A 13,538-nucleotide genomic window follows, 5' to 3' on the forward strand; every position below is an offset into this window, starting at 1 on the left:
AGATTCATACCTTGATTCCACCGCACAAAACCTCAAATTTGGGTTTACAAGGCCAAATTCGACCATGAAAACTCTAGATCTAGGGTTTTCATGGTCGAATTTGACCCAAAAACCTTCGTTTAAACGATGGTAGACGACGGTGCATTGTGGTTGTGCTTTGACGGTGGTTTTCAACGACTATGAAGCGACGAGAAGAGAAACTAACAGAAGCATAGAGGCGAGAGAGAGAAGAGGACAGGAGAGAGAACGAAAAGAGGCAAAGAGATGAAGGAGGAGAACGAATGAAGTAGAGGAGAAAAAAGAAAAAAGAGGCGGAAGAGAGGACAGAAAAAACTGAAATGAAAGGGGTAGGGTTTGCGAGTTTTGTAGTTTTTTTTTTATTAAGTTAAAAATCCATCGAAAAGGCTTCCGACGGATTTTAAATCCGTAGGAAATTACTATGTTCCGACGAATTTTTTTTCCCTCGGAATTTACAGCTTCCGACGGAAATTTCCGTAGGAAGAAATTTTCCGAGGGAATATTCCGTCGGAATCAGTAAATTCCGAGGGAAAAAATATCCGTCGGAATATTTCCGAGGGATTTTCCGTCGCAACTCAGCTTTTCAGACGGACTTTTCTGACAGAACCATATTCCGTAGGAAAATTCGAATTTTCCAACGGAATTGAAGTCCGTCGGAACAATTTCGTCAGAAAATGACCTATTTCTAGTAGTGCATCTTAGTAGTATTCTCCCTACAGACGGTGCCAAATGTTTCGGGGTTTTTTTGATGTCCTGCGGGAGAGTTAAAACACCAAGACTGGACTCCGGAAGCCTGTACCTGCAAAACAATGGAGACTCCGGTGGGTGGTAGCTCTGCCTCCGATGATCAAGTTAAAACGTGTTCGAATGTAAAAAGTGCAGAATGTAAATAGGATCAGGCTCCTCTTAGGAGAGGAGTGATCATCCAGCTGCCTCAAACAACCTCAATATCTGAGTATTTATTTTCGTAATTTGTGTGGATTGAATTCTTCCCCACAGCTGATGTAAATGATCAGCATTTATAGTACTTTGGGACAGGTGCCCTTTTAGGTTTTTTAACCTAAGTAGATGGGCTACCCACAGTTTTACGGTTTCTAGGGTTATGGGCTTGAAGCCCGTTTTTCCCCTTTGAATGGCACGTGTCATGCTCTAATTGGCTCATTGAGCGCCGAGCTTAATGACACTTGTCGCAGTAGCATTGGTCCATATGTCAAGGGTATTTTTACCCTAAACAATTACTATGTGCAATTGCTTATTAACTAGTATTTAATTTAGTATATTACTTGGACCATCCATGAAATTAACAATCATTAGTATGTGATTAATTTCTTACAAATTAATTTGTAGTTTATTATTGTGCAATAATTACTTAGAAGTTACATTCTAGAGAAAAATTAAATAAGATAGTTATACGTTTTAGAGTGATGACACATAAGGTGACACATAGCGATAATGTGACGTCAAATCATGTTGAGGCAACAGTGACACATGGCGTCACCATGTTGTCCCTTTGCGTTTTAATAATAAATATTATAGACGTTTGATAATCACGTTGGTTCTTTTGCGACAAAGCATTAACGTATATCACCTAAGCATAGTGTCAGTGCATAATTGCACAAGATTTGAAATCTAAATGGATTAGCCCCAACACCAACCACGTACTACTAACTACTCCCATCTCATCATCAAGAAAAAAGAGTTATAGGAATATTACTATATTAGCCATTGAAGTCAATTATTGGCTTGGTAATTTTCTTAGCATTATAAATAAGTGTAAAGATTGATAGATCGATGACACAAATTCTATAAGCTCAAATTTATTTTAGCTATGGAGAGAATTACCATCTTTGCCATCATTTTGCTCGTGTCTTTGGCAGGTTCAATTCATCAATGATCTCTTAATTCATACTTCATATATTTTATTGATATTATTATGCATGGATGCTTGATTATTAGTTGTTTACATACACGGGGATGAAGGCCTTAAGGGTAGGTGTAGTAGAATGGTACCCATGCATGACGTGATATTGTTTAAATTATCTATTGTTTATGACATATTTTAATCGATCAAAAGTTGAAAACTTCAATCTAATATGATTGTCATGTACTTTCATATTTCTTATATTTTCTGTCGTAATTAGCTTTTAGCTTGTTGTCGCAAAACCTATAATTTATGTGTACACTCATTGAACCACATATGATGGTGCATGCAGTGCCAACATGGGTGTTGAGTCCCTTAGGTTTTGAATGATGGTTTTGAATGATGACAAACAGCTATGGGAAACAGGTTTTAATAAGTGTTGAAAACAGTTGGTTGGAACCAGCTATAATAGAACACTGTTTTCCTAGATAAGTTATTGATTATATGAGTTATCTATTGAACTAACTTATCTATATACAGGAAACAGTTAGATGATAAATGTGCTATGTACTGGTGGGGAACCAGTATGAACCGTTTCCTTGACTGCTATGCGGAAAAGCAGTCACATACTCTTTATTGTGCATTAACCATGTTACATGTGCAGTAGTTGAGTTGATTCCAAGACTTGGAGCATAGAAGCCTTTCGAAGATATTTCGAAGAAAGATTGTTTGCTCATAATAGAAGTATTCAAGGAAGATTCAAGTCTTGAAGATTACATGAAGAAAAGACGATTTATGCTTTAATATGTTATCTAGGTTTTCATGTAATATGCTCCGTAGTATGCTTGCATGTTTGGGTTATATAAGTGCTTAAAAGTATATTGAAGTATGATATGAAATCTGGTACAAAGTTGGAACAGGTTTCATAACATGTTTCAATTCAGGGAACCAGGTCGGGGAACCAGGTTCACTGTACGAAATATTCGAGCTGCCGTTTTGGAAAAAGATTTTACAAAAAGATTTTTTCGAAAAGATTATTTTGAAAATATTTTGTGCAGCTGGAAATAAGATGAAATATTCTTGGTTACCTAAAAACTAGGAGTATTTATCTTAATTGATTCCATCTTTGTGATTAAATCAAATAAGATAAATACTTTCCTAAAATTACAATATATCTTATTCTCTAAGATTGTGTGATTTAAGGAAACTAGGTTTTAGGAATCTAAGCTTATATAAACTCATCTTATTTCACATATTTCGTGTGCCTCTCCAGAAATTAAAAAGAGCAATTATTTGAGAGCATATACTTAAGCACTAATCCCATTCATCAAGTCATATACAAGAGCATTCTAGTACAAAAACATTTTCTCTTAATTAGCTTCGTAGAAGTGAGATCAAAGGAGAGTTCTTGATTCTTGTATTGAGTCTTTAACAAAGGGGTTAAAGGCTGGGTGAGTGTTTGTGAGTTCAAACACATTGGGCTTACGAGTGTAAGTCGAGAGCACACTCGGAGTAGAGTGTGGGGTTTGCTGGTTCCCGGAGTAGGGAAACAGCAGAGTGTTCTTTGTCTTTGTTTTTCGGAGTAGATTAATAAAGAACTTAGGATAGGAGGACGTAGGCCTGAGTTGGCTGAACCTCGTTAAATTTGTTGTGTTCTTTATTGCTTTGTTTTATTCCGCTGCATAAGGGAACCAGCACAACTGGTTCCTTACACATAATCCGAAAAGAAGCAAAAATCGCTAACGATTACTTAACACTCAATTCACCCCCCCTCTTGAGTGCCCATTGAACCTTCAATTGGTATCAGAGCCTAAGCTTCTCGAAAGAATAACATCTAGAGGAGTTAAGAATGAGTACTCAAGAATTAAGTGCAATCGGTTATGACAACAAGTCACCCAAGTTTAATGGAAATAATTATGCTTGGTGGAAGAACAGGATCCAGAATGTTATCATGGGTATTGATTATGAATGCTGGCTCGTAGTTAAAAATGGTCCAAATATCATTCTCAAGACAGATGTTGAGGGGAACCAGGTTCCCAAGCAAGATAGCGAATTGGTCACTGCTGATTACAAGTTGCTGGAGAAGAATGCTAAGGCAATGTCAATACTACAACAAGCAATAGGTGAGACCGAAACAAATCGTATATCTGGCTGCAGTAGTGCTAAGGAGATATGGGACACCCTTGAACTTGCGTTTGAGGGAACCAGTGAGGTAAAACGGTCTAAAATTGATTTAATCATGTCTAAATATGAATTGTTTGCCATGAATAAAAATGAAAAAATCAATGATTGCTTTCGTAGGTTTATGACTATTGTAAATGATCTTAGATCTCTTGGTAAAAATTTATCTGACGAGGATCTTGTGAGAAAATTATTGCGTAGTTTAACAGATGCATGGACAGCCAAGGTAACAGCAGTATATGAAGCAAAGGATCTGTCTACCTTGTCTCTGGAACAGCTGATTGGTTCCCTTATGACTCATGAGATGCTGATTGACTCTAAGTCTGAGAAGGAACCAGCAAGAGGCATGGCGCTTAAGGGAACAGTAGAAGATGATGAAGATGAAATTAGCATGATTGCAAAAAGATTTGAGAGATCTCTTCGAGATCAAAGAAAGAACTTCAAAGGTAAGCATTTTAAAAACTATAAAAAATCTAACTCTAATTCTTCTTCTACAGGATGTTTCAAGTGTGGAGAAAAAGGACATCTTATTCGAGATTGTCCTAAGTGGAATGACAAACAGTCTAAATCCGGAGATAAACAAGCATACAAGAATGCCATGATAGCTTCCATGTGGGGAGACTCTGACTCAGGGTCAGATGAAGAAGAAGGATCACCCAACTCAGATGTTTGCCTAACTGCCTTTACAAACATCAAGGAAAACAGCACTGGTCCAGGAACCAGAGGGGGAACCAGTACATTCAACAAATGCTTTATGGCAAAGAAGGATGTACTACATGAACGCAAGGTAAGCTTAGAGCAAATTAGAGAAGATATGCATGAATATGATAGAGAAAATATGCTTGCTTGTATTGATTCCTTACTAGATGAATGCTATAAACTAAGTGAAACATACATAACTTGCAAAAGAGAATTAAAAGAAAAACGTGGTGAATGTAATATTGCTATTGCTAGTTGTGATCATCTAGAAGGAGTCTGTTATGAACTAAAAAATCAAGTAGCAGAACTAGAGGTTGAATTGGACAAGTGTAAAGTGGAACTAGAAAAGGAAAGATCGTTTGAACCAATTGATGGTGAAGAGGATCTGACCTCCTGGTTCCCTAGAGACTTATCAACCACTAGTGATACTCTTGATTTTTCAGTAGCTATAAGTAAAGCAAATTCGTGTACTAGAACTTCCTTGTTGAAGGCCTTTGAAACATTGGCTTACAACCTGGAAAACTCTCACAAGGAAATTGCTTCACTTAAAGCTGCACAGTTCACTGTTTCCCCTACAACTACCAGTGTAGATGTCAGTAATACGATTGATAAGTATGAAAGTAATATTTGTGATTTGCATGCGGAAATCAATCAACTGAAAAAGGACAAGCAACCAGTGGTTGTTGACATGTCTATTGACTCTATGGTTTCAAAGCTTAATCTACAATTCAAAGCTTTAAAAAGTAACTTTGATTTTCTTAAAGAGAAAAACGAATTGTTAACTAAAACACTTGAAACCAGAGAAAAAGAACTTAATGATAGTCATAGACATGTGGACAAATTATTGAATGCTCAAGAATCCTTAAATTACCTGACTTCATCAAGAGGAAACAGAGGAAAAGTTGGTCTTGGTTATACTAGACAGAGAACCAGGACTAACTGGTCTCCCAGAGAAACCACCTGGATCAAAGAATATCAATGAGGCAAGTATGTCATGACTAAAGAGATGCATGTGTGTTTTCATTGTGGTAAAAATGGACATAAGATACATGAATGTCCAGCTAAGAAAATTAGTGCTAATAAGAACAGCAAGGGTGTAAAATATGTGTGGAGAAGAAAGGATCAACAAGATGTTAATGTTGTTGAAAAGGGACCCAAGTATGTTTGGGTTCCTAAATCTAATGTTTGATTTGCTCTTGCAGGCTAGAGTGAAGGGAGACACCTATTGGTATTTGGACAGTGGTTGCTCAAGACACATGTCCGGGGATAAAGATCAATTCCTTTCACTAGTGGCCTTTGATGGAGGAAGTGTCACCTTTGGGGATAACAGCAAGGGAACCATCACTGGTTTAGGTAAGGTTGGTAAGACACTTTCTAACGCAATAGATGATGTTTATTATGTTGAAGGCTTGCAACATAATCTCTTGAGTATTTCTCAATTATGTGACAAAGGTAATATAGTTGAGTTTCAAGCCAACCTATGTCACATAGTTAACTCACAAACAGGAGAACTTGTATGTGAGGGAACCAGGAAGCATGATGTTTACATCACCTTCTTAGATAAAATCCCTCAAGACAAGTCCATCTGTTTGAGAGCTGTTTCTGACAATAATCAATGGATTTGGCATAAGAGGTTTGGACATGCTAGCCTAACACTTCTAAACAAACTTAAAACACGTGACTTAGTTGTAGGCCTTCCTAACATTAAGTATGAAGCTGATAAAGTTTGTTCTGAATGTGTAAGGGGGAAACAGGTCAAAATTTCTTTTAAGTCTAAAACTGTTTTGAGTACCAGCAGACCCTTCGAACTTGTACACATTGATTTGTGTGGTCCCATGAGAGTACAAAGTCGAAGAGGTCATAGATATGTCTGTGTTATGGTTGATGATTATTCTAGGTACACTTGGGTGATGATGCTACACACAAAAGACGAGACGTTTGAAGAATGGGTAACATTGGTGAAACAAGTGGAGAACCAGCTCACCCACAAGCTGGTCTCGGTAAGATCAGACCATGGTACTGAATTTGATAATGCTAACTTTATTGATTATTGTAGGGAACATGGAGTTAATCACAACTTCTCAGCCCCTAGAACACCTCAACAAAATGGTGTTGTAGAAAGGAAGAATAGAACTCTTGAGGAGATGGCGAGGACGATGCTCATTGAGAGTGGTCTCCCAAAGAGTTTTTGGGGAGAAGCTGTTGACACTGCTTGCTATATATTGAATAGAGGTCTCATTAGACCAAAGTTAAATAAGACTCCCTATGAACTTCTTAAAGGTCGAAAGCCCAACATCACATACTTTCGTGTCTTTGGATGTAAATGTTATGTGCATAATAATGGGAAGAATCAACTTGATAAGTTTGATCCTAGAAGTGATGAGGGAATCTTTCTTGGATACTCTTCTCACAGCAAAGCATATAGAGTCTTCAATAAAAGGACTCTTTGTGTTGAGGAGAGTGTCCATGTCATTTTTGATGAATTTAACATGTCTTCTGAGATTGCGCAGGTACAACCTGATGAAGTGATTGGATTGATGGATTTCACGGGGAACCAGTATACTGGTCCCACGGATGAAGTGCAAGCAGATCTAGGCCTACCAAATACTCCACCAGGTGATAATGATGAAGTGCCTAGAGAAGAAAATGAAGATAATGAGGACTCTGAAGGGGAACCAAGTCCTGATGGTTCCTCAAATAATAGACAGGTAATGAGTTCAGGGGGAACAGAAGAAGGTACCACCCCTGAACCTGAGGTAAGTAATGATAGAGGAAACAGCATGAATGTGAATCCTCCTGGCTCCTCAGAAGAAGGAGAGATCCATGAACATGCTGGTTCCCAACTTAATGAGAAAGCACAAAACAGTCTTAATTTTAAAAGTTATAGATATCAATCTTCTCATCCCACTGATCAAATAATTAGTGATATAAATAAGGGGATTCAAACGAGAACAAATGTTTTTCAAAACTTTTGTGCTTTCTATTCTTTCCTGTCTAATGTAGAGCCTACTGACTATAAAATGGCATTGACTGATCCTGATTGGGTACTAGCTATGCAAGATGAGTTAAATCAGTTTCAGAGGAACCAGGTTTGGCACCTGGTTCCCCGTCCCAAGGAAAGATCAGTCATTGGCACTAGATGGGTCTTTAGAAACAAGTTAGATGACCTTGGTACTATAGTCAGAAACAAAGCAAGGCTAGTGGTGCAAGGGTACAATCAACAAGAAGGAATTGACTATGATGAGACGTTTGCACCAGTAGCTAGGCTAGAGGCTATTAGGATTTTAATTGCTTATGCTGCTCACATGAATTTTAAGCTGTTTCAGATGGATGTAAAGACTGCCTTCCTCAATGGATATTTAAAGGAAGAAGTATATGTGGAGCAGCCACCTGGTTTTGAAGATGCACTGTTCCCCCAACATGTGTACAAGTTGGACAAGGCATTATATGGGTTGAAACAAGCTCCGAGGGCTTGGTATGAAAGATTGTCCAATTTCTTGATGGCAAATGATTACAAGAGGGGAACAGTAGACAAGACCTTGTTCATAAGAACCAGGGGGAAACACTTGATTGTAGTACAAATTTATGTTGATGATATTTTATTTGGTGCTACTAATCAGGTTTTATGTGATGAATTTGCTAATCTTATGCAGAGTGAATTTGAAATGAGCATGATGGGAGAACTAGGATTCTTCCTAGGGCTGCAGATTAAGCAAATGGATGATGGAATAATGATCCATCAACAAAAGTACTTAAAAGAGTTGCTGAAAAAATTCGGCATGGAGAACAGCAAAGCTTATGATACACCTGTTCCCTCATCTACAAAATTAGATGCTGATCTTAAGGGAAAAGATGTTGAAGCTTCTCTTTATAGAGGAATGATAGGTTCTCTACTTTACCTAACAGCTAGTAGACCTGACATTGTGTTTTCTGTTGGTTTGTGTGCTAGGTTTCAAAGCAATCCAAAGGAATCTCACTTGAAGGCTGTTAGAAGGATACTTAGGTATCTTGTAGGAACAGCAAATCTGGGATTGTGGTACCCCAAAGGCAGTACCATTGATCTTATTGGATACACAGATGCAGATTATGCTGGTTTCTTAGTTGATAGAAAGAGCACATCAGGTATGGCACACTTTCTTGGCTCTTGTCTAATTTCATGGGGTTCTAAAAAGCAAAATTCAGTGGCCCTATCCACAGCAGAGTCTGAATATATAGCTGCAGCTTCATGCTGTTCCCAGCTACTGTGGATAAGGAACCAGCTGAAAGATTTTGGTGTTATTTATAAAAGTGTTCCTATTTTTTGTGATAACACTAGTGCAATCAATATTTCAAAGAATCCTGTGCAACACTCCAAGACAAAACACATTGAAATAAGACACCATTTTTTAAGAGACAATGTGGAAAAAGGATTGGTGGAGATGTTGTTTTGTAAAAGTGAAGATCAAATTGCTGATATCTTCACAAAGCCTTTGTGTAGAGAGTCTTTTTGTAGGTTAAGAGTCCTTTTAGGTCTAGTTAGATTTTAGGTATTGGCTTCAATTACTTCCTTCAATGATTGGTTAGAATGGTATTCTCTTGTATAGCGTGTGTACATACTTATGTTGATATCTTTCAAGTGTTGTGTAGATGGTTCAAAATCTCAAAAGGATTGAGAATCATTGTTGTAAGAAACAGGTGAAATCAGGCTGAATTGCCAGAAACAGCGTGACATGGTTCTATACAGGTACCAGCAAAGGGAAACAGCAGACCAGCTCTGATATGTCATCCGATAATATCTTTTATTTTCGGAAGATTACTATAAGATATTTCCTTTTGGAAGGAATTTATCTTATTTCAGTTATTTAATCCCATATAAAAGGCAAACATATCATATGCCTTATTTATAGTTGGTTGAGATAATTATGGTAAAAGATAATTACCAAATTTTTGATTTCAATTTAAAAAAAAAAAAATATCCTTTACAGTTGCTTTTTATTGGCTCAACTAACTCTTTTCTTTCCTTCTTCTCTCTTTGTGCTTCATTGTTAAAAATATACACTAACCCTTTGTGCAGATCATCAATCATCATCACTTGAAATTCTCTTTCTCTCTCTCGTATGCTTTAAATTCATCATTGTTCATTCGGTTACTGTTCACTCAAGGAACCAGCTCAGTCTCAGGGGGAACATCAGAAGGAAGCTCAAATGTCCTTAAGCCCGAAGTTGGAGGAAATTCGGAAAAGTCAGAGTGAAGAGGATGAAATAGAGATTGTTGGTTACAATGAGGAGACACTCATTGTTAAGACCATGGTACGAAGTAGAGTAACTCAATCTTCATTAAAGAAGTTCACTGAGAAGGTGTAGGAGGAACAGTCCATTAATTCTCTTCCGAAAACCAAGAGAAAAGGGGTACCAGCAAGAATCTTTCACACCACAAAAGGGTGGAGGTCTTTGCTTGATTGATGTGATGCTAGTCTTGTACTCGTTATGCAACAAGGAGAACTTTATGAATAAGTGCGGATCTCTCATGATTTATAAAAAAAAAAAAAAAAAAAAAAAAAAAATAGAGGAACCAGCAGGTCAGGAAGTGGTTTTGAAACAGATTGGGGAATCACAAGAATATGCTTAGTAATATAATGATTTTGGTTTAAGCAGAGCATGGTGACAAGGATGAAGAGGAATCAGATGATAATACAGAAGATGTTGCAAAGTTCGAGGAGGAGGAAGGGAACGAGAATGATGATGAGGAGTGATGCTGTTTCTGTTCTTGTTTCCTCACCCTCATGTTTATTCTAAAATAACTGATTTTGTTGGTCTGTCTACTTCTCTCCATTCCATGAACTTTCTTTTTGGATGGATTTGGGCTTCTTTGGTTGAACTTTGTTGGCTTGTATGAACTACTAACTCTGCTATGGTATGAACTGTTTGACTAATCTCTTTTTGCAGCATAATGCTTGAATGGTGGTTGATGCCATTGTATGGATAAGCACATTAACTTGTGCACATTGCTTTTACTTGTGGATACTTTTTAATGATGCCAAAAGGGGGAAGTAGTCTGAAGTTGAAGCCTAAGGTTTAGCTAGTTTAGATTGAGTCAGTTTGAGTCTTTTTATTTCGTATTTTCTATTTTCTATTTAGGGAACCAGTTGGCCTAACTGACTTGTTCCAAAGAGTCTTGAGTCCTTGAAGTTTTTGACGGTTTTCCTTTTGAGCATGTCCACAGGTTCAGGAACTTCAAAAGTTTGTCATCATCAAAAAGGGGGAATTTGTTGAGTCCCTTAGGTTTTGAATGATGGTTTTGAATGATGACAAACAGCTATGGGAAACAGGTTTTAATAAGTGTTGAAAACAGTTGGTTGGAACCAGCTATAATAGAACACTGTTTTCCTAGATAAGTTATTGATTATATGAGTTATCTATTGAACTAACTTATCTATATACAGGAAACAGTTAGATGATAAATGTGCTATGTACTGGTGGGGAACCAGTATGAACCGTTTCCTTGACTGCTATGCGGAAAAGCAGTCACATACTCTTTATTGTGCATTAACCATGTTACATGTGCAGTAGTTGAGTTGATTCCAAGACTTGGAGCATAGAAGCCTTTCGAAGATATTTCGAAGAAAGATTGTTTGCTCATAATAGAAGTATTCAAGGAAGATTCAAGTCTTGAAGATTACATGAAGAAAAGACGATTTATGCTTTAATATGTTATCTAGGTTTTCATGTAATATGCTCCGTAGTATGCTTGCATGTTTGGGTTATATAAGTGCTTAAAAGTATATTGAAGTATGATATGAAATCTGGTACAAAGTTGGAACAGGTTTCATAACATGTTTCAATTCAGGGAACCAGGTCGGGGAACCAGGTTCACTGTACGAAATATTCGAGCTGCCGTTTTGGAAAAAGATTTTACAAAAAGATTTTTTCGAAAAGATTATTTTGAAAATATTTTGTGCAGCTGGAAATAAGATGAAATATTCTTGGTTACCTAAAAACTAGGAGTATTTATCTTAATTGATTCCATCTTTGTGATTAAATCAAATAAGATAAATACTTTCCTAAAATTACAATATATCTTATTCTCTAAGATTGTGTGATTTAAGGAAACTAGGTTTTAGGAATCTAAGCTTATATAAACTCATCTTATTTCACATATTTCGTGTGCCTCTCCAGAAATTAAAAAGAGCAATTATTTGAGAGCATATACTTAAGCACTAATCCCATTCATCAAGTCATATACAAGAGCATTCTAGTACAAAAACATTTTCTCTTAATTAGCTTCGTAGAAGTGAGATCAAAGGAGAGTTCTTGATTCTTGTATTGAGTCTTTAACAAAGAGGTTAAAGGCTGGGTGAGTGTTTGTGAGTTCAAACACATTGGGCTTACGAGTGTAAGTCGAGAGCACACTCGGAGTAGAGTGTGGGGTTTGCTGGTTCCCGGAGTAGGGAAACAGCAGAGTGTTCTTTGTCTTTGTTTTTCGGAGTAGATTAATAAAGAACTTAGGATAGGAGGACGTAGGCCTGAGTTGGCTGAACCTCGTTAAATTTGTTGTGTTCTTTATTGCTTTGTTTTATTCCGCTGCATAAGGGAACCAGCACAACTGGTTCCTTACACATAATCCGAAAAGAAGCAAAAATCGCTAACGATTACTTAACACTCAATTCACCCCCCTCCCTCTTGAGTGCCCATTGAACCTTCAATGGGCAAGCAGGAAAGGAAACACCGTTGACGACACAACCAAAAGGGAGATATTAGATGAGGCGAAGAAGGTGTTAGAGAGAGAGGAGTTAAAGGTTTTACAAGAGGTTGCAAGAGAAGTAGCAACGGCAGAGCAACAACCATTGAAGAACCTCAAAGCCTGCGCAAATCCGGGGGAAAACTGTGCATTTATTGACTGTTGTGAAATTAGTGGACATAATATCGACTGTCTAGGCAATCGTTGTTATGACTGGAATGATCGCCCCTATCCTCCGATCGATATATACTTATCTAATAATTAAAGCTTATTACAAAGCTTTGATTTCTTGTGCTTACCATAATATCACGTAGCTTACATAGTTACATGTATGGCTCTATGAAGCTACGTGTATTAATGAATAAAACTATAAAAGTGGACGTTGTATCTTATGCATGTGTTTTATATGAATTAATATTAAAGTTGTTGGTTGCCTAAGTACAAGTAATAGTTCTAATCTATGTTACTCTATGTTTTACTACGTTGTTATTGTTATTCTTGATTTCGACATACAAATTAATAATATGAAGGGCCGAAGGGGAAGTAAGATTTTATAGCTAAATATGTCAAATGAATTGAAAGAATAAAAGAATAGGGAGAGAAAGAGAGTTCACCCACATCATGTAAGCGTTTGAAGCTCAATCAAACACAATAAGTAAATGACATTAGTTGATACTTATTAATCAATGTTTTATATTTTGTACTCTAGTAATCATTTACATTACTTTGATAATTATAAAGTTATCCCATTAATTTGTCAATCAATCAAAATCATTGGCATTAATTTGCCAAAAACGACACAATTAGAGATCAAAATTTCAATGTCAACATAAAATTTTATTATAAAATGCAAAATTAAATATACTGTCATAATTATGTCAATATCTATCGAAGCACAATCAATATATTGGACAATAATTATGATCTGATTTGTAAACTATAAGTTTGCACTCTCAAAATCATGATTCTACAATATAAAACCACGTCATGGTCGATTCAAATTTTATGTATGTAGTAGGATTTTAATGTTTGTAGGATCCTATTTGGATTTAAAAATAAAAAA

At 36.7% G+C, this 13,538-nt stretch overlaps 1 protein-coding gene across 1 annotated transcript; it reads left to right on the forward strand.

Moving 5' to 3' along the window:
- Positions 1-1,827: 1,827 nt before the first annotated feature.
- Positions 1,828-12,913, forward strand: LOC110736899. Its single transcript, XM_021917238.1, has 3 exons — positions 1,828-1,895; positions 2,232-2,242; positions 12,444-12,913. Exons 1-3 carry the CDS (start codon positions 1,847-1,849, stop codon positions 12,738-12,740), a joined length of 357 nt encoding a protein of 118 aa, XP_021772930.1. The 5' UTR covers positions 1,828-1,846; the 3' UTR covers positions 12,741-12,913.
- The last annotated feature ends 625 nt before the right edge of the window (positions 12,914-13,538 follow it).

The sequence above is a fragment of the Chenopodium quinoa genome, unplaced genomic scaffold, assembly GCF_001683475.1.
Source record: "Chenopodium quinoa cultivar QQ74 unplaced genomic scaffold, ASM168347v1, whole genome shotgun sequence".
Taxonomy (NCBI): domain Eukaryota; kingdom Viridiplantae; phylum Streptophyta; class Magnoliopsida; order Caryophyllales; family Amaranthaceae; genus Chenopodium; species Chenopodium quinoa.